At 39.6% G+C, this 21,494-nt stretch overlaps 1 protein-coding gene across 1 annotated transcript in view; it reads right to left on the bottom strand.

Moving 5' to 3' along the window:
- Window positions 1–21,494, bottom strand: part of SCFD2 (sec1 family domain containing 2) — a gene marked incomplete at its 3' end in the record, with an annotated part of 151,946 nt that overhangs the window by 37,202 nt on the left and 93,250 nt on the right. Inside the window, exon 3 of the mRNA XM_006898102.1 lies at window positions 11,334–11,461. Coding sequence (XP_006898164.1) covers window positions 11,334–11,461 — 128 coding nt within the window. The remainder of the gene's footprint in view (window positions 1–11,333; window positions 11,462–21,494) is intronic.

Here is a 21,494-nt window from a genome sequence, read left to right as displayed (position 1 = left end):
AACACATCAGCAGAGAATTGCCGGAAGTCCAGGATGCTGACTCACTGCAATCTTCCACCTCATTCCCAAGGTCATAAGCAATATTTTCCATAGAAAAGCTGGTGGACCCAAAATGTCAACTTTCTAATTTGCAGCACAACTCCTAACTCACTACACCACCAGCGTTCTTTAATTATTTCAAGCATGATTAATTATTAATTCAGTGTCAGCTGTTTCCCTGTCTCATTTTCATTTCCCTTACCCTTGTAAAATAGATGTATTCTTCAGGGCTCTGTAGTCAATCCTCTTATACTATCTACCTACTCTCCGTGGGTTATCAACCTTATTTCTCCTTTAGAGATTCATTCCTTAGACGTCAACATAATTAAGAAACTAATTCCAAATCCTTCTTTCACTCCTGGAACTATTCTCATCACATATTCCCAACTAAGTTGAGCAAGAAACACATTCCCCAGAAAGAAAAAGTCCACCCCTATGTTGGTCATTATTTTTATGTTTCTTATCTGCTTAAGAAACAACAAACACTTTCATCAGGCTATGTATGTCCTTAGGGAGCTCTGGTGGCTTAGTCCATAGAGAGTTGTGCTAATAACCCAAAGGCTGTGCTTTCCTGGTTCTTTGGAATCCAGCAGCTGCTTTGTGGAAGAAAGGTGGGCAATCTCCTCCTGTGGGATTTTATAGCCTCAGAAACCCATGAGAGGGTCAGCTCTGGCTCGACAGCAATGAGTGAGTGAGTGAGGAAGTGAGTGTGGACCTTCTTTAATAAAACATCCTGGATTTACAAACACTGGCTTTCCCATGGAGCTCTGTGCATCAATTACCACATCTGGCTGCTAAATGAAGAAATCTGTACACCTAGACCCACCTCAGAAGAAAGTTCAAGTTATCTAATTAAAAAAAATAAAGAAAAAGAAAAATCAGCCATCGAAATCCCTGTGGAGCACATTTTAATCTGATAATGATGCCAGGAGTCAAAACTCTAGACTCAATGATAACTGGTTTTGGGCCAAAAAAAAGGAGCTCTGGTGGTGCCACACACAAGGTGATGTACTGCTAATCAAAAGCTCAGGGGTTTGATTCCATCAGTGACTCCAAGGGAGAAAGATGGCAAATATCTTATTATGCTTTGGAAAGCACATGAAGGGTTGCTGTGAATTAAACTCTAATCAAAATCACAGTGCTATCCATCACAAGGAAAGAATACATGGTATACAAGCATAATAACTGTGTCTTGAAGAAATAGTATATGGATTACAACAAATGAAGGCTGAAATTGAGAAGAATGGGTATCCCAGACACTTGATTGTGTGCACCTGGCACAAGAGGCTGTCATTTGAATAGAGCAAGGGACCACTGTGTGGTTAAAAATCAGGAAAGTAGTGCATCAGTGATGTATCCTTTCTTTATATCTTTTCAATCTATAGTCTAAAGAGATCATTCAGGAGGTTGGACTTTATGAAGAAGAATGTGGCAAGGATTAGAAGAAAACTCATCAACCTGCATTATGCTGATGATACAGCTTTGCTCATCAAAACCAAGAAGTGTTTGCTATAGAAGATCAGGAACTACAGCCTTCAATACAGATTGCTTCTCAACATCAAGAAAACAAAGATCCTCGTCATTGGGACAATAGGCAGCTTCATGATAGATGTTGAAAAGATTGAGGTTGTTCAAGATTTCAGCTTGCTCAATCAACTCTATTGGCACCAGCAGTCAGAAAATTAAAAAAAAAAAATGAGTTGCAGTAGGAAAGTCTGCTGTCAAGGACATCTCCAGAGTGCAGTGATGTCAGTCTAGAGACTACAGTTCACTTTATCCAAGCCATGGTGTTCTATACTGCTTGGCAAACATCTGAGAGCTGGACAATGACCAAGAATTAACTGAAGAAGAACCAATGTTTCTGAGTCGTGGTGCTGGAGAAGAGTACTGAACATATCATAGACTGTGAAGAGAACAAACTGGTCTCTCTCGGAGAGGGTGAAACCAGCAAGCATTTTGAAGCTCCGTCTCACATACCTTGGGCATGTTTTCAGGAGGAGCCAGTCCTTCAAGAAAGATAAATGGAAGGATAGAAGGTCAGTGCAAGAGAGGGGTCACGTGTGTCAGAGATGGCGAAATTGGTTCAGGATAGGAAAGATTCAGAGCCATTGTTCATAGGGTCACTGGGAGTTGCAGATGACTTGGTAGCACATAACAACAATAACATTCTACCAAACATGAAGTCTTTGTCTAGGAATGAATCCTACCTGATACCATGCCCACTCACTTTCCTTGCTTCCAAGGAGCACTCCAGCTGCACTTCTTCCAAGAAAGGCTTGTTCATTCTCCTGAAAGTTTTTAGCATATTTAATATTCTTCACCAACACCATAATACGATGCATCAATTCTTTTTCAGTCTTTCTTCTTCACTGCTCAACTATTATCTGCATATGAATCAACTGAAAATATCATAGCTTCAGTGTTTTCCCATTTATCATGGTGCTGCTCACTGGTCCAGTTGTGAAGATTTTTGTTTTCTTTATGCTGAGGTACAATCAATATTGAGGGCTGCATACTCAGATCTTCATCTTCCAATCTTTATTTTCAGCAAGCAAGAATGTGTTATTTCACAGGCTGTTAAGGAGTCTTCCTGCAATCATGATGTAAAGACGGCATCGGGGAGCCCAGCTCCAGGTGCCTATGCGTATGTATAAAATCTCCCTTTTACAACATAACCGTGCCATTTCCTCCTAACAGTATGGACGAACATGACCTCTTCCCCACACCCTTAACCTCACCTACAAATATCCCCTCAGAATCTTCCCCTGCTGAAACATATTTGGGAAGTCCATGTTCCCTGTGTCTTATATGCTGGCAGAGATGATGAAACTTATGCTTCTTTTTCCATTGCAACCCCTGTCTCCAAGACTGTTTCTTCAGGTCACAGATGACAGAACTGTATTTTTCTGCTAACAGAATGGTCACATAAGTCAAATGCACTATACCTCAGAGACTATCTTTATAAAAACACAAAATTTTAGTGTTCTGACTTATTATTGTCATTCAAAACAAGTGGCACTAAATGGTGTTAAGTAGGTAATTTCAGTAGGGTTGTTGTTGTTTACCATGGAGTTGGAACCAACTCATAGCTGACCCTTTGCGGGGTTTTGCAGTACAGCGAATTGTATGGGAGGAGACAGGCCATTCTTCTCCCACGGGCAGGTTTGACTGTGCGTGCCTTGGGGATTGCATCGCAGCTGCTTACCCCTGGGCCCCCAGAGCTCCCTGATAGCAGGTAGAGCACTGAAAGAAACGCTGCATTGCTAACCCAGAGCCAGTGTCTCTATGGCAGTTTGAAGCACCAGTGGCCCCACAGAAGAATCATGAGCCACTTTCCCCAGTGCAGCTTCCCCAAACTCAAAAAAATCTCACTGCTGTCAAGGAGAAACTGACTGATAGCTGACCCTCCAGCAGATTTTCAGAGGCAATAAAAACACGGGAGACTGTCCCCCCTTCTCCCTCCTAGCTGTGGTTCCAGCTGAACTTCCAGAGAGGTACTACTTTTTTGTTAGCAGTGCAGGTCTCTGCTCACGAGGCCACCAGTTCGTCCTGTGTAATTTGCAGCCTCCAGAAAACTTGCTGGAGGGTCAGCTATCAGTCAGTTTTGACCAACAGCTATTGGTCAACAGCTATTGGGGTGGACAGGGAGAAAAGTGCAGAAATGAATGAATGGTAATCCAAAATCTCTGTAAATGTTTATTAAAATTAATATTAAAAAAAAGAAAGGCACAGTCTCCAAAGGCAAGAGGAGAACAAAGCCCAAAGCCACATCTGCATTCATTCAGTTTTGAACCTCGAATTTTAAGAGAGATGTTTACAAACTACAACTTAGTCAAGTGGCTCCTAATTAAAGGCAATTGTGATGATAAAGGCTTTGTTATTTCAGAAATGGTTGAAGCAAATCATCAAATTTAATTTAGAAAAAATGAAACAGTGCTGAATGCAGGGCCTAACAAGAAGGAGCCCAGAACTAGGGAAGAAAGTATAGGGAAAAGTTTGATAATGTAGTGGGTCAGATTATCAACTAGAAATGTGGCTCAGGAGTTTTGGTTTGTGGTTTGGGTGGGGTTTTTTTCTATGTTTGTATGTTTGTTTATTTTATTAAAGTGTAATCACAAAGGTTTGGGAACTCAAATACAGTCAAGGCAATTTTGAGACGATGAGTAGAGTGTGGCAAGCAATAATAGAATTGCAACTAAGCTACAAATGGGTGGGCCTAAGAGAGACGTTAAAAATTTATGTAAAGAAAGATGTTGTGATCAGAAGATATTCAGAATAAGCCTAGAAAAAAGAGAAATTAAATAGAAAAACTGGTGACATTGAATCACCCAACACTCACAGACCCCCGATCAACTACAGATCTGAACCCTGCCCTAGCCTTTGCCATCCTCATCATCTTTGCCACACTTGAAGCCATTATTAGTCACTGTGTCAATTCATCTCATTGAGGGTCTTCTCCTCCTTTGCGACCCTCCACGTTTCCAAGTATGATTTCCCTTTCCAAGTTCTGACCTCTACTAACAACATGCCCATCCTTCCCTCCCAGGCGCACCCTGGCTGCACCCTCTCCAATACATGTTAGTTTATGCTCTTGGAAGTCCACAGGGTATTTAATACCTTTTCCAACACAACGCCTCACAGGCATCAATTTTTCTCCTATCATTTTTATTCAGTATCCAATTACTCTCAGATGCACTGCAACAATGCATATAACTGTAGCACAGCTATCTGTTTCCTTAACAGTCACAATCATCACTCTGTTCCCAGCTTTCATTGATCCCATCCCTGAAACTAATTCCAGAAAATGGGTATTTTCTCCATTCTTATGGGTAAAGATGTTAAAATTGGGCTTTGGTTCACTCCCAGAGAAAATCAACTTTGCTTTGCACCACCAGAGACCTAGAGTAAAGAAAGCACTGACAAAGTAAAAAAAAAAAAGAACCAAAAAAATCCACCCAAAACCCACAAAGCACAGCAAATACTCTAATAGTAAATAAATGCTGTAAAGAAATCCTTAAGAAAGTTTTGAGATGTCATGGTCTAGATTTTGTCTATTAAAAACAAGTGTCAGAAACCAGGCTCTGCTAGTTCAATAAGGAAAAAAAAAACCTAATGAAGAAATAGGTGTGCGAAGCACAGAATACTTTTTAAAGAAAGATTGGTTATAAAAGAAAGAACAGGATCATAATGTGACCTCTTTCACCAAAACTGGAATTAAAAGTACCTTTCCCTGGGGAACACCCTATATTACAGAGAACTGGGGGGGAAAAGTGACCCTCAAACAAATCAGTCTGTCATGGAGAGGTTGGATTTTGAAGCACCGTCTCACATACTTTGGGCATGTGGCCAGGACAGATCAGTCATTGGAGAAGGACATCATGCTCAAAGGGTGGAGGGACAGCTCAGAAGAGGAAGACCTCAAATGAGATGGATTGATACAGTATCTGGGGTAACAGGGGTTGGTGTGTCAGATTTAGTGAGACTGGCTCAGGACAGGGAAAGGATCGGAGCTGCTATACATAGGGTCGCTAAACATCAGAGGCAATTCAACACACATAACTAAACACACTATATTGGTTGTTTTTCTATTTAAGCCTCTTATTTAGAGTCAACAAGACCTCGGGGAGGGTCTCTGTATTTAAAAGTCAGTTGTTATTATAGTTTGGAGGAACATTCTTCTAAGTGGTACAGCATTCTTCTGTCAATATGCTGTACTGAGGTAACCTGGGGTTGCTGTGATGCTGAACCTTGTGCCATTGGAGTGTCACATGCCATAACAGTTACCCAGTTAAGACAGGTTTGGATGCAGGAGTGGCATCCACTTCCTAAACAACATGCCTCTGGAAACTCTATGAACTTTGAGAAATTGCAATACTTGTAGAAAGGCTTCAGGTCTTTTGTTCATAAGGTTGCTATGAGTAGTGCTCAACTTGATGGCAATCAACAACAACAATCATAGTATTATTTCAGAGAAAGAGTCTCTGTAAATTGTATCAGATGTTTGAAATAAGACTTCCTGATTGGCAGAGGACCAGCAAGAAAGATGAAAATCACAGTGAGATAGACTGACACAATGCCTGCAATAGGAAGGTACACAGCTGTGATCTGGAGGCTGGTGCTGGAGCAAGCAGTGTTCTCTTTTGTTGTACAGTTTCACAAGGAGTCGGATTCTATCTGCACCTAACACCATCTCCTATTCATTCCTTCTGCAAGAAGCCATGCAGTTCCAAACAAGTGGACTTCTTACAGTCAGTCTAGTCACTCTTTAGGAACTGTAGTGGCAGGCAAGGGAGCTCTGGTGGCTCAGTCATAAGGAGCCGCACGGCCAACTCACAAGGCATATGGTTGAAATCCACCAAATGCTCTGCAGGGAAAAGAGGGGAAATCTCCTCCCTGTGGTTTACAGCCTCAGAAGACTTACTATAGAGTCAAGTGTTACATTGGTTGGTTCTGACAGGAAAGCAATGAGCAGAGCGGAGCGGAGTGGAACTGAACTTAGTTGAGTTGAGGTGAGGTGAGTTGAGTTAAGCTGAGCTGAGATGAGTTTCAGACAGAGTGGTTACACATAATCAAAAGTTCAGCAATTCAATCCTACCAAACACTCCATAGGAAAAAGAGATCTGCTATCATAAAGATCATAGCCTTGGACGACATCTAGGGTAGGCTGCTTCACCCTGCAGAGTCCTTATGAGTCAGAATTGACTTGACTACAATGGGATTTGCTTGCTTTTTGTCCCTGTCTGACACAAATGATTAACTGTTCAACTACTGACCAGAAGGTTGGAAGTTCAAGTCCACTCAGAGGCAAAACAAAAGAAGGCTGGGAAATCTACTTCCAAAAACCCAATCAGGCATTGGTGGTATAGCAATGAACACAGCTGTCTTCCAAAAACACAATCATTGAAAGCCCTGTTTAGTTTGGGGGCAGTGGTAGGGTGGTGAGGTGGGGATTCAGAATACTTGTGAATAGTTATCAGGTGTCTTTTTCAGGGGACCAAAAACAAACAAACAAAAACGTTTTAATTTTAGATTGTGATGAAAAAGAATGCCAGGCACCTAGAATATCAGAGCACAACTTCTTTTATGATAAGCTATATGTCAGACCACCTGCAAATATCAGTTTTATGTTTCAGTTCCAGCCCCTTTCCTTACTGTTCATAGCTATGAATATAACAACCACATCTAATTCTATTTAAATGGGGAAAGAAAAAGAAAATGTTAATGGAATGATGTTCTCTGAAGCACAAGGAGGGATGTCAGAACCAACTTGATGGTAACTGGCTTTGTGTTTTGTTTTTAATTTGCTTTTACTTTCAGAATTTATGATGATAGTCAGTGGGAGACAGACAGCTCCATCTATGCTATTTCAAAAATCAAGTTTCTGGAACACATATGTTTCATTAACTGGCAATCTAACAACAAACTCTAGGGAAGATGGCATATGTTTATATGTAAAATGGTAATTTTTTTTCGTTTGTTTCAGCAATTAAACTTTCTTCTCTTAAGTGAATGTTTATTTCTCTTTGTGCTTGTAATGTTTTACTATGAGCCTACTTTGCACTTAGAAAATTTATATTGGAGATTTGGGGTTTCAATCATGGGTCTTTCTAAGTGAATTTAAATATTAGAACATTTAAGCTCAGTTTAATATCTCAAAAGTACCAGAAGCCTCTATCTTAATTTGGAAAAAATGTATACTTCAGTAAAATTTACAAGGACTGTAAGATCAGTGTATGATTTAAAGGACATTTCATAGTTCTAATGCTGCTAGAACAAGAATCCCAGGCATCTAGAATACCAGAGCACAACTTATTTTATGATAACCAGTATTTTAGGCCATCTGCAAATATCACTGTTTTATGATGTTTCAGTTCCAGCTCCTTTCCTTACTGTTCATAGCTATGTATTTGTTGGAATGTAGAAATGAGGCCCTCCAGAAATCCTATCTAGTGATAAGGCAGAAATGGGCTCTCTATGTTATCTAAATTGAAAAGATACAGTGTTATCATTTACTAAACTCTACTTGGCACAGACTATGTTTTGGACCAATATTTTTGGTTTTTATTGCAACAAAATTTGCTGTTTCCTTCTTTCCCCCCCACCCCCCGCACCTTCCCCCAACCACACCACCTCTTTCAATGTCTGGACTTTGGGGACAAAGCAAACCATTTTATCTCTATTTTTTTATTTTTCAATAGAAAAGCCAAACATTTTAAAATATTAATTCCCCTTGGAGTACTTATTTTTTTTTACTAGCTCTGATTACTTTTTAAAAATATATAGCCTTTTAAAAAACTAAAGTGTGTTGATCTTTCAAGTCCAGCATTGAGCAATAAAAAATGATTAATGCTCTACAATAGCATCATAAGGTTACATCATGGAAACATAACATAAATTAACCTTCTCATCAAGACCCTTGATAGAGTCCTACTTGTCTTGATTCCTAATATGAATTCTTTCTTGTTTTAAAAACTTACTGTTCTTGTTGTTGTTAGGTGCCGTCAAATTGAGTATGACTCATAGCGACCCTATGAACAAAAGATCTGAACCCTGTTCTGTCCTGCACCATCCTCACACTTCCTGACACACAAGAGCCCATTGCAGCAGTCAGTGTCAATCCACCTGCTGGAGGGTCTTCCTCTTCTTCACCGATCCTCCACCCTTCCCAGTATCATGTCCCTCTCCCAGGAATAGTCCCTTCTAGCAACATGCCCAAAGTATGTGAGGCAAAGCCTCCAAAGAACACTCCAGCTACACCCTCTCCAAGACATATCTGCTTGTTCTCTTGGCTATCAATGGGCTGTTCAGTGCTCTTCTCCAACTGCACAACTCAAAGACACTAATTCCTTTTCTGTCATACTTACTCATTGTCCATGTCTCAGGTGCTTAGCAAGTGATCGAAAAGACTATGTCCTGAATCAGATGCACCTTAGTCCTTAAACTGACATCATTGCTCCTCAATAATTTGGCAAGGTCCCTAACTGCAGATTTTCCCAGTGCAATGCATTTCCTTATTTCCTGACTGCTTGTGCCAAGGGTTAATTGTGGATCCAAGTAAGATGAAGCTGTTGACAGTTTTAGTCTCCTCTCTGTTTATCATGATGCTGCCTATTGGTCCAGTGGTTAAGAATCTTTGTTTTCTTGACATTGAAATGCCATGCATACTGAAGGCTGTTTTCCTTGATCTTCTGCAACAAGTGTTTCAAGTCTTCATCACTTTCAACACACTTAAGAACAAGAAATTTGTACGGTAAGCATGATTGTTATTGATGTTGTTATTATTAGGTGCCACTCAAAGCTGACCCTCCAGTGCATTTTCAGAGGCAGTAAATGGTACAGGAGGAGACTGCCTACCCTTCTCCTGTATTGCATGCCTTTCGGATTGCAACACAACTTGTTACCACTAGGCCACCAGAGTTCACCATCGCTCCAGGCTGTACTTAAGCAGAGTAGAAATCAAAAAAGAAAAGCAACTGGAATAAACAGTCAAATGAAATGTGAGACTGGTCTGAAGGCAACAGCTTTATTTTTACCAGACAAAACATAGGTAGGACTTAGGGGTCGTTTGTATTATTAGGATGTTTCATATATAACTCAAAACCTAGTCTCTAGCACCAGAATGCCTGTATTTGAATTCCAACATTCCTCCTATCAGATGTATGGCTTTAGATAACTTACTTCTTTCTGCTTCAATTAAATGACCTTAAAAAAAAACACAGGGGGGATCATGACCATTTGCACTCAATTACTAACTTCAGCATTGCCAGTTCAAACCTAAGCAGTGGCACTACAAGAAAAAAGCATCTAACAATATTTGTTGTAAGGAAAGCAGATTCCCACCACAGCTATCCTCCCCAACCCCAGACCCCCACAATGAAGTAGTTCTGCTCTGACTGGTAAAACGCTGTCATGAGTCAGAATCATCTCAACAGTCATGAGATGGTTTGGTTGATTCTGTTTTGCGTTTCATTTTAAAGTCATTTGTCTGATGGAATGACAGTGAAGATACAGCATGAGAAGAGTCAGAATGTCTGGGAAATGATAAACAGTAAATGTTAGTTATTTTCATTTTTTCACTAACAGTGGATTTCTTAAATACCTCATATTAAAAGTTGTGATCCCCCCTCAACATTATGATCCTGTAGCTTTTTTTCCTCCAAGGTTCACCTACAGTTTTTAAACTTAGAATAATTGTGTTCTTCCACTTTAATTTTCTTTTTTTTTCACCATAAGTAATCAAAAACTTGGTTTACAAATCTTTTTGTTATGTGCTATAAAGTGGGATTCCTTGAGGGGGTTTTCATAAGCTGTAAATTGCATGAGAGATTGTTCATCTTTCTCCCATGAAGCATCTGATGGATTAGAACTGTGTACTTTTAGGTTAGCAGCACAACGTCTTACTTACTAGGCCATCAGAATTTCACAAATCTTAGCAATGAAAAAAATTTCCCAGCCAGTGAAATTTCATTCTTTGCTAAGAATGGAGCCTAAGTAAGAATCCAAGTTTTAAGTACCATTATTAACTTGTTAGGTGCCACTGAGTTAACTCCAAATCATAGCATCTTTAATCAATAACAATCTTGTTTATCCTGCATCATCCTCACAATCTCTGCTAAGTATATACCGCTGCAGTCACTTTGTCAACAAGCCACTTAGAACTTAAATTCCCTTGCTGCCAGGTGAGAAAAATGAGGTCCGGTGTTCCATAGTAAAGAAGTGCTAACAATTATGGCACTGAACAATTAATTAATAAACCGTTTAAATAGTGAAAAGCCAGGCCAGTGCCGCCTTAACTACTCACCTGCTTTTCCATTAATTCATTCATTAATTCTAAACTAATAAAAGAAACTTCTTCCAGAACCACAATAGCGAAGGGGAGTAATTTGTTTGTTTGTTTTTATTGTATTATTTTTACGTGTACCGTCAAATCAGATCTGACTGGTACAGGAGGAGATTGCCCCCTCCTTCTCCAGCAGAGCATCTGGTGGATTTGAACTGCATACCTCTGGGATTGCAGTGCAGCGTCCTGTCACTAGGCCACCAGAGCTCCTTGGGAGTAATTTTTTAAAAGGAGAGAGGAGACTAAAATAAAGTTGGCCCAGACAAATATTGATATTTCTAAATCCATTAAAAAAAAAAGGGACTCTTAGAATTCCCAAAGCTGAGTTTAAGCAAGTCTTTCCACAGTTGCTAACTGCTCAATACTTGGGCTGAGGACCTACAGTTCTAAGAAGTCTTAAGCCAACATGCTCAGCACGTGCAAGCGTGGCCCATCCCAGCTACAGTAGGCTTACCCATACTCATCTTGATTGGCAGGTTTTCTCTGCTCGCAGCTTCCACTAGATGTCTCCGCACCTCCATCACTGCCTCCTTGTGTTTGGTGTTCAGTAAGGCTTCCCAGAGCACTTTGCCTGCAGTGTCACTGAGGTAAGACCAAAAAAGAGCTTCAGAATATATTTCCACTAGATAATAAAAAGAGTTGAAAAGCAAAATGAGTTTTTTAATTCTTTCTTTTATCACTATTTTAACCTTTCCTTTGGAAGCAGGAGTGGCATCCACATCCTAAACAACATGCCTCTGGAAACTTGATCTTTGAGAAACGATAGTTCTAGAAAGGCTTCAGCTCTTTAGTTCATAGGGTCGCTATGGGTTGTGCTTGACTCGATGGCAATCAAGAACAACAACAACATATCCTTTCATACTGACAGACTTCAGGCATTAGGACTAAATAAAAAAGGTTTTCACTGGCACAAAACATTGAGAAATTAAGAAACAGTAAAATCAAACCTAACAGAAGCAGTATTGTGCTATAAGAAGTATGAGAAATATGGATTATCATGCAATAATTACCTGCAGAATTGACAGTAAAATTTCTTTCTGAACATGTCCATGATATAGAAGTCAAAATTAAACACAACTAGCATACACATATTGGTTTATCAATGATTATAGACATGTCCCATTGAGAGAATGTTTGTGTAAGATACATAATGCAATCAGCCAAAGTTTCCATTCAAAAGTGACTCGATAGGCTTCTCAAGAGTAGATTCCTATTAAATGAAAAATCAGAATGACACTAAGCCATCCTAGCCATAAGTATGCCTTTGTAGGCCTCAGGTTGCAAGGATGGCCCTTACTGAAGCCTTCACAATGAACAGTTGATGGAGGCTCAAAGCACTGCATTATGCATATTCATATCTGGCTTCACTTCCACCACAGTCTTCAGTCTTATCCAACATGCCACATCCAAATTATGAATGAGTACAGTGTTCATTCCGGAAGATCTCTTCTGTGCAGCCAAGTACACACATTTGTGGTAACGTTTTAAAAACTGAATATAAAGAAACAAAGATAACTCTGTCGCTTTTGCCTCCATTCAAAGCTATGCCAACAGTTCCGTTTATTCTACACTCATTAGCAATCTATCAAAAATAGATGCATTTATTCCATTTCAGTTTTAAAAGTTATATATATCTAATCAGATACTAGTTAGGTGTTGAAGGTTATATTTAATAAGGTATTATTGGGTATATCATCTTCCAAGTTTTAATTTGGTTTGGAAAAATGGCACATTTCTCTCATTTATTCCATAATAATTTTTGATTAGGTAGTTATGTTATAAGGAGCTCTGGTGGCTTAGCAGTAAGGAGTTGCACTGACAACCTAAAAGCATGGGGTTTGAGTCCCCCAGATGCTCTGGGGGAGTAAGATGGGCACTCTCCTCCAGTGCATTTGACCACTTCTGAAAACCCACTGGAGGGTGAACTATGGGTCAGCTCTGACTTGATAACACACAACAATAATGTGCACTACGGAGTTGATTCTGGCTCAATTCCACCTTCTGGAAAAGACCAGAACTATCTCACACTACATTCTTTCTGAGAACTGAGTCCCCAGTCTTTCTTTACCAGAGCAGCTAATATGTTAGAATCACTGACATTTCAGTTAGCAGTTGAGCACTTAACCATTGCATCACCAGGGCTCCTTTAATGTTTTCGGTTGGTGTGGTTTTCTTTTTTTGTTTGTTTGTTTTTTTAATTTTTTTTATTTTATTATTTTTGTGTGAGTGCACCATCAAATCAGATCTGACTGGTACAGGAGGAGATTGCCCTCCTTCCCCGGCAGAGCATCTGGTGGATTCGAACCGTGTGCCTCTGGGATTGTAGTTGCAGCTCCTTTCCACTAGGCCACCAGAGCACCCTTTTTTGGAAAAAAAAGGTGTTCTTATAGTCACTAAGGGAGCTTTGGTGGCCTAGAGGCAAGAAGCTACTCTGAAGGTACATGATTTGAGACCACCAGTTGCTCCGCGGGAGAAGGATGGGTTATCTCCTTCTGTGTGATTAAATGCCTCTGAAAATTCACCAGAGGGCCAGCTATGGGTCAGTTCTGACTCTATGGTACACAACAATAATAATCACTAATTTTTTTTCATTGTGAACTAACATTGTTCAACATTTTCCACTTGTTACTGAACCCAAACTGTTATAACTCTAACATTCTACATTTAATTGAGACATAATAACATTCTACATTTAAATAAAAAGGTAAAGTGCATGCTAAGTACTAGTCTTGGTGTTTGAGATAAAAGTGAAAATAAAGCTTGAGCTTTCAATGATTTAAAGTGTGAGAGAGGGAAATATTCAAACAAAGAAATTACTACACAGAAATCATAAAAAGAGCCAAGATCAATGTATGCATAGACTTCTCTCAGAGCACAGAGGAATTAGTGACTCCAATCCTGGCTGGCTGAAAATGATGGCCATGTACAAAGATACAAACCTCAACAGGCAGCAGAAAGGAAGAAGTTACAATGCAATCTAGGGCAGAAAGTGGTAAAGAGAGGTTTCGAGAAAGATGAGAAATCCTGATTACAAACATGATGAGAGAGCACTTCAGGATGTGCAAAAGCCTAGGTATCTGTAAGGAATATTGCTTCGCTCTATGTTAAGGTACAAGGGAGGGGAGGGGAAACAAAAGTAAGGGCAAAAGAGAAGACTATGTTCTTTTCCTTAAAGACTGAGGGAGTGGGAAATCAACACATGACTGGCTTCTCACTCTGAGGAAAGCAACAGAGCTTAACAATTATAAACATGGTTGTTATCATCATTCAGCCCTGGGTCTGAATCCAAGATCTTCCTCATATTTGCTACAGGACATTGTAAAGCTACTTAATTCTTCTAAAGCCCTAGGGCTTTGAAGGCAATAGAGAACCACTTGAAGAATTCTGAGCAGGAGAATTACATGCTCATGTTGCAAGACCTATTTATGGTCCACATCATTCTGTTTTTATTCTCCAAAGCACCCTTCCCCAGAACACAAGAATTTCTTACATCTCAGCTCTACATACAGAAAGTCTAGTATAGAGCTTCACTTGGTCTCAGGCTGGGCTCTCCAGACGAATAAACCAATAAAGGCAGAGACAGACAGACAGACATAAAGAGCGCACAAGCAAAGGGGAAAAGGGAGAGGGGAGGGGGGGGAGAGAAAGGAGAAGGAGGGTAAGGGGAGAGGGAGTGGTCTGGGGTGAGGGAAAGGGGGGAGAGGAAGGGAGAGAAATGACTCAGTTATGAAGATTTAAAGTACTATTTCCAATGATCAGACATCAAGGATGTTCCTGATGTCCTGAAATGCAGAGGCTCTGTGGTTTCTAGTACCTTCAAGCTGGATACCATCTGCAAGACATAGGCCAGTCCTTTACCATTCTGAAAATTGCTACTGTGCCTGAACCCACTGTACCCACTGCGCCAATCCATCTCCTTGAGGGGCTCTCCCCCTTTCTCTGGCCCTCTACTTTGTTAAGCATAATATTTTGCTATAGGCACTGGCCATTTTTCAGTTTCACCATCTTTGCTTCTAAGGAGCTGCACTTCTAAGAGATTTCTTTGTTCTTATGAAAATCCATGGTATGTAAAATATTCATGACTAACAGCACAACTCAAAGGCTATCAGATTTTTTGGTCTTCTTACCATTTTCCAGCCTTCACTTGTACTTAGGGAACTGACAAGTCAATAGCTTTGGAGAACTACATTGGGTCAGAATGCACTTTATTCCCCAAAGTAACATCTTTCCTCTTTAGCACTTTAAAGAGGTTCTTCACATTGGGCAGCACATTAGCCCAATAAATATTTTCACATCATCTTGACTCTGCTTCCATGGGTGTTGATTATGAATCTAAGTGAAATTAAATTCTTCACAACTTCAATCTTTTTCCATTTATTGGGATTTCACTTATTAATCCAGTTGTGAGGATTTTTATTTTATTATGCTGACGTATAACTGATAATTAAGTCTAGTCTCTTTTCCCCCAATAACCTCATTATTTTCTCCCTTTTTAAAGTTTTTGTCACTATTTTTAGTCTTCATGTACATTGTGCTTCATGCATGTGCAATGTGCTCATTTACACTCTAGTTTGTTCATTTCTATTGTGGGAGTTTTTGTTCCTTCTTTATAATCATCCCACTAACAACTTATGTGAAAGCATGGAAGCCAGCTACTCTATGCCTCATGCTCTAATATCTCCCTTTTAGACAGCCGATTGCTGATTTGCCCTTCCCTATTAAACCAGTTCTCTGAAGAAACAAGTATGACCTTTGTGTTGCTGGATCCTCTGTTCAACTTGGAAGCCTTCAGCATCCACATCCATAAGAATTATCCAGCCCTGAGCAAGCCATCAGGTTGCAGCAATCAACCCTAGTTCACAGCAGGGATCATCTTCCCTTCATCTGGTTGGGCCATCTATCTGTGGCTAGGTCTAAATGGCATCTGCTGTAAACTCAGAAGTCCACACTTCTCCCTGCATTCGCAACCTCTCTGTGTCCTCACTCAGCCCTATCCTTTACATGGTGCCAAGTCGAGTCAACAGGTCAGGAGTTCCTTGGCTCCTCAAGGGCTTTACGCAGACAGTCTTTAAGCTTCATCAGTTAAACGCTTCAAGTCTTCCTCGCTTGCTGCTAGCAAGGCTGTGTCATCAGCATATGTAGGTGCATAGTGTGTCTTCAGTATTAAGTAGTCTTAATAATGAACGTATTTTTGAATTATTTGCTCAACACACGGTATGGTAAAAGTTTACAATCCTGACCAACATCTTTATGATTTTCAAAACAAGCAGTATTCCCTTATTCTGTTTAGAGGTTAGTTTCTTATTCTACTTATTTGTTCTACATGAAGACAATTAAGTATTCTGGAATTCCCATTCTTTACAATGTTATTAATATTTCTTTTAATGATCCACACAGTCAAATGCCTTTGTATAGATCACAGAACACAGGTAATTATCTCTCTGGTACTCTCTGTTTTCAGCCAAGAGCCATGTAACATCAACAATGATACCCTCATTCTACGCCCCCTTGTGACTCCAGCTTGAATCCCTGGCATGTTTGTGCTGACATATTGCTACAACCATTTCTTAAACCACTTTGTGCATAATTTTACTTGCATTTAATAATTAACTATAAGGAGAATTGTGGCTTCAGGATTGGTGGAAGATCTATTAACAATCTGCGTTATACAGATGATAAAACCCTGCTTGCTGAATCTGAGGAGGACCTCATGCACTTAATGCAGAGGGTCAAGGACTGCAGCCTTCAGTATGGACTGAGGCTCAATGTCAAGAAGACAAAGATTCTCACCACTGAACCAACAACAGCAGCACTCGACGGCACATAACAACAACAACAACAACGTTGTTGTTGCTGTTGTTGTTATTGTTATGTGCCGTCGAGTCTCTTGCGACTCATACTGACCCTATGTACAACAGTCCTAAACCCTGCTCTGTCCTGTGCCAATCGTCGCACTGCCTCTGACACACCCATCCCGATTACCCCAGCCACTGAATCAATCCATCTCATAAAGGGCCTTCATTAACTCTTGAAATGTTATTTTTTTATGATGAAAGTGATAGCACTCAGTGATTTCCATTATGCACTGGTGCTCCAAGTTTACATGGGGAAATCTCATTAATTTTTCATCATTCAGTAAAAGAGGGATTAGTATCTCATGCTATTCTTTCTTTTACTAAAAGCTTTTTTCACATGCACAGTTATAGTAACAAAAAAGTTAAGAAAATAATATTCCCAACAGTTTGCAGAATATAAATTAAACATTTGCTTTTATTTTTTTCTCCATTTTCAAAGTTCTATATTATAAAAAATAGGCTTAATTAATTTTCACTATCAGGACAGAATTTTACTTTTATAAGAGATTCCTTTGCATGTATAATAAAAATTAGCTATTTGTTCTTTGAAAAGGCCTTTATTTTATTATGCAACTCTCTAAGACCAAAAATGTCAAAGAAATACTAAATGTATTTATCTTGTTAATAAACTGATTCTCTGACATCTCTAAAAATTCTTATGGTAAATTTTAATGTCTGAAGATGGCAAGTCAATGACATTCACAAAATAAAAACCTGCTAGGGTAAGTTTTTAACAGTCATTCATAAGACTTTTGTGCACACACACACACATACACACACACACACAAATATATACATATGTATAGTGTCCTCTCAGTTAATTCCTAGCTCTTTATTCAGCAGAATTCAAAATACTGTGAAAGAAATATGCGAAGCTATCTTGATTTGGCATGTACGAAATGTCAAACGTACTCTAACAGGAAATATTCATCACTAATAAAATATAAGGAAGACAGCCTAAGTTTGTTTTTAAAGTGGCTGAGAGTTGAATCATACCTCCATCAGATGAAAAGCATAAAATTAAGAGATCAAGAATGAAAAGTGAGCACACACTATTATCTTGTGACTAAACTCAGAAAAATGGTTTCTCATAGCATGCACAGGATGTTAAGGTTATTCACAGAGTTTACAGAACAGTCACACTATTCCAACAGAAATATGAGCACAACAAAAAACAAACAATTGCTTTCAACTAAACAGGAAGCAATCTGAGTCACAGTTTTGTACAGCAGGAAATAATGACTTCCATCAGTGGTGAGCTTAATGAACTCAGAAGGTAAGGCTGGGTAATAAAATTATTCAGAGGCTTCAGAACTCATCTTTTCTCTTTACTATTTTTAAACCATTAGTTCATCTTAGAAACACTCTCTTTTTGAGAATTTCCTGCAGAGGTGACAGACAAAAGGAGGTCTAGGAGCTTGGGGAGAAATTGACATCTAACAGGACTGGGTTGGGAGGTGGAGGTCAGAGGACAGTTGGAAAGGTGACATTTAATGAGAGCTAAAAAAATAAGTAGAAGCTGGCCAAGTGAAGAAATGACTATGAACAGTTTAGGGAGGAGCAACATCATGAGCAATATTCTCAGAAGAAACCAGAGACCGTTGCAAGGAAATAAAACATATGAACAGAGTACAAAGATCTATTTGACACTACCCTCAGGATAGGTAGACTTTTTACCAAAAGTAGTGGAAGACAATGAAAGTTCTTCAGCAACAGATAGGCTTGATAATGTTGTGCCCAGGCAGAATTTGTACACAGACCAAAAGACAATCATTTGAAGTGAATAGGAGTATTGTTAAAATCAGGAAAGGTGTGCATCAGGATTTTATGTTCACTATATTTATTCAATCTGTGGCCTGAATAAATAAGCCATGAAGTTGGACTACATAAAGGCCATTTAAGCAAAACTAATTAATAACTTGTAACTGTAAAAATCATGCCAGTTGGCCCAGTGGTGAGAATCTTTGTTTTCTTGATCGATGGAAAGGAGATTGAGATTGTTAACAATTTCGGCTTGCTTGGTTCCACAATCAACAATCTTGGCACTGTTCTTGTTGTTGTTGTTATGTGCCGTCGAGTCGCTTGCAACTCATAGTGACCCTATGTACAACAGCCCTAAACCCTGCTCTAGCCTTGCCAATTGCACTGCCTCTGATACACCCATCCTGATTACCCCAGTCACTGAATCAATCCACCTCATAGAGGGTCTTCCCCTCTTGCACCGTTCCTCCACCCTCCCAAGCATGATGTCCCTCTCCAAGGACTGGTCCCTCCTTACAACATGTCCAAAGTATGTCAGACGAAGCCCCAGAATCCTTGCCTCCAAGGAGTCGCCTGGTTTAACCCTCTCCAGGATGAATCTGTTTGTTTTCTTGGCAGTCCATGGTACATTCAATACTCTTCTCCAGCACCACAGCTCAAAGGCATCAATTCTCCTTCTATCCTTCCTAGTCATTTTCCAACTCTCTGATGCATAACAAGTGATTGCAAAGACCATAGCCTGTATCAGGCGCACCTTAATCTCCAGAGCGACACCATTGCTCTTCAGTACCCTGGAAAGGTCCCTAGCAGTCAGAAAATCAAAAGATTAATCACATTGGGGGAAATGTGCTGTCAAGGACTTCTCCAGAGCACTGAAGAGCAATGATGTCACTTTAGGAACTAAGGTGCACATGATTCAAGCCACAGTCTTCACAATTACTTAGTACGCATCAGAAAGAAGGACAATGACTAAGGATGACAGAAGATTAATTGATGCCTTTGAGTTGTGCTGGAGAAGAGTATTGAACATATCACAGACTGCTAAGAGAACAAACAAGTCTGTCCTAAAGAATGTGATGTAGAGCTGCTCCTTGGAGACAAAGATTTTGGAGCTCTGTCTCACTTACTTTGGGCTAAGAGAACAAACAGGTCTGTCCTGGAGAGGGTGATATAGAGCTGCTCCTTAGAGACAAGGATTTTGAAGTTCTGTCTCACACAATTGGGGCATGTTGCCAGGATGGATTGACTCAGTGACTGGGCTAATGGGCGTAGGTATGTCAGAGACAGTGAAATTGGCTCAGGATAGGGCAGAGTTCAGAGCTATTGTACATGAGGTCACTATAACAACAGCAACAACTGTAAAAATAATTACAATCAATGTAAATGAAAAAAGATTGAAGTGGTCAAGTATTCATTTTACTTGGATTTATAATCAATGCTCATGGAAACAGCACTCAATAAATCAAACAACATAGTGCTTTGGACAAGCACACTGCATTGCAAGAGACCTCTTCATTCAAGTAAAAAGGAAAGTAAAAGTAAAAACATCACTTTGAGGACTGAGGTATGCCTGACCCAAGACAGTATTTTTAATCACCTCCGACGCATGTGAAAGATAGCAAAGGTTTAAAGAATATATGTATTTGGATTACACCATTGACAGAGAATATTGGCTATACCCGGACTGTCAGAAGAATTAACAAATCTTTCTTGGAAGAACAGCTGGAATGCTCCTTAGAAACAGTGTGACAAGAAGACATTTTCTCACTTACTCTGGACATTTTATCAGAAAAGACTAGTCCCTAACGAAAGTATGGTGAGAGGACATCATGCTTGATAAAACAAAAGATGGATGGGGGCAAAGGGCAGACTAAATGAAATAGATTGACACACTGATTACCACAAGCTCAAATGCAGCAATGAAAGTGAGGGCGGTGCAGAACTAAGCAGTGTTTGTGCTCTTGTCCACAAGTTCACTGTGCATCAGAAACCACCTGACAGCACCTTAAAACAATCTACAGAATGAAGAACAGAAGTTCCAACTATGTACCAGGCACTCTGGTTGGGGTAGGAGATACTGCAGGAAATAAAACACACGGAAACCACCACCCTCTTGTAATTCATGTTGTCTGAAGTTTATTATCTGAGCACATCACATATATATCTGAAAATAAGAATTATTCAAGTCTTAACAAAGTTTTTTAAACTGATATAATCTACTCTTTTAAAGAGGGGATAACTGTAACTAGGAGAGATTAGTAACCTGTTTAAAGTCATAATTTTGAGGTGTTGTGTTGTTGTTGTTGTTGGTTTTAGCACACCATTTATCAACCTGGCTTTTCAGAACCAGAGGACATGTCATAAGTAGATCATTTCTAGCTGTGAAGGGCACTTTGTGTGAAAAAGGCCCACGGCTGACAAGCCTGAAAAGCCATTAGCCCACCCAAGCATCAGAAGCTCTTGAGAAACCACAGATGTGACAATCGTGGCTGGAGTAGAACAGTAGGTACCAACCTCATCAGAAGACCTTTCTTAAAAAGTAACCAGATGCCTAGCTAAACCCCACAAGAAACAACCACAAACAAAGTTTACAGTGTCCTTCAAAACCATGAGAAATCAGGAGAGAGCATGAATGCAATCTCCCCACTATCACAGATTATGGCTTGAGTTTCCCACATTTAGGGAAATTATAGGGGCAGCACATCTTATCATGGTATCTTCCCTGCCAGGTAAGTCCAAGGTCATAAAATTTTAAGGAGGACTCCACCAGATCAAAATAATAACATTAACAAAAAAGTCTCTCTTGTTTTGCAACTGAGAGGAATTTTTTTAATGAGTTTTTGTATCTACTGTTATATTTGTGAAAGTATATTTCTGTAACTAGCAAGTAATTCTAAGTACTTAAGAGCAACAGTGTCAGTCTGGAGACTAAAGTGCACCTGATACAGACCATGGTCTTTGCAAATACTTGCTATACATCAGAAAGCTGGACAATGACT

The sequence above is a fragment of the Elephantulus edwardii genome, unplaced genomic scaffold (assembly GCF_000299155.1).
Source record: "Elephantulus edwardii isolate Elephantulus edwardi_28Jun2011 unplaced genomic scaffold, EleEdw1.0 scaffold00220, whole genome shotgun sequence".
Taxonomy (NCBI): domain Eukaryota; kingdom Metazoa; phylum Chordata; class Mammalia; order Macroscelidea; family Macroscelididae; genus Elephantulus; species Elephantulus edwardii.
The sequence above is the reverse complement of the archived record's forward strand: the minus strand, read 5'-3'. Positions and strand labels throughout refer to the sequence as shown.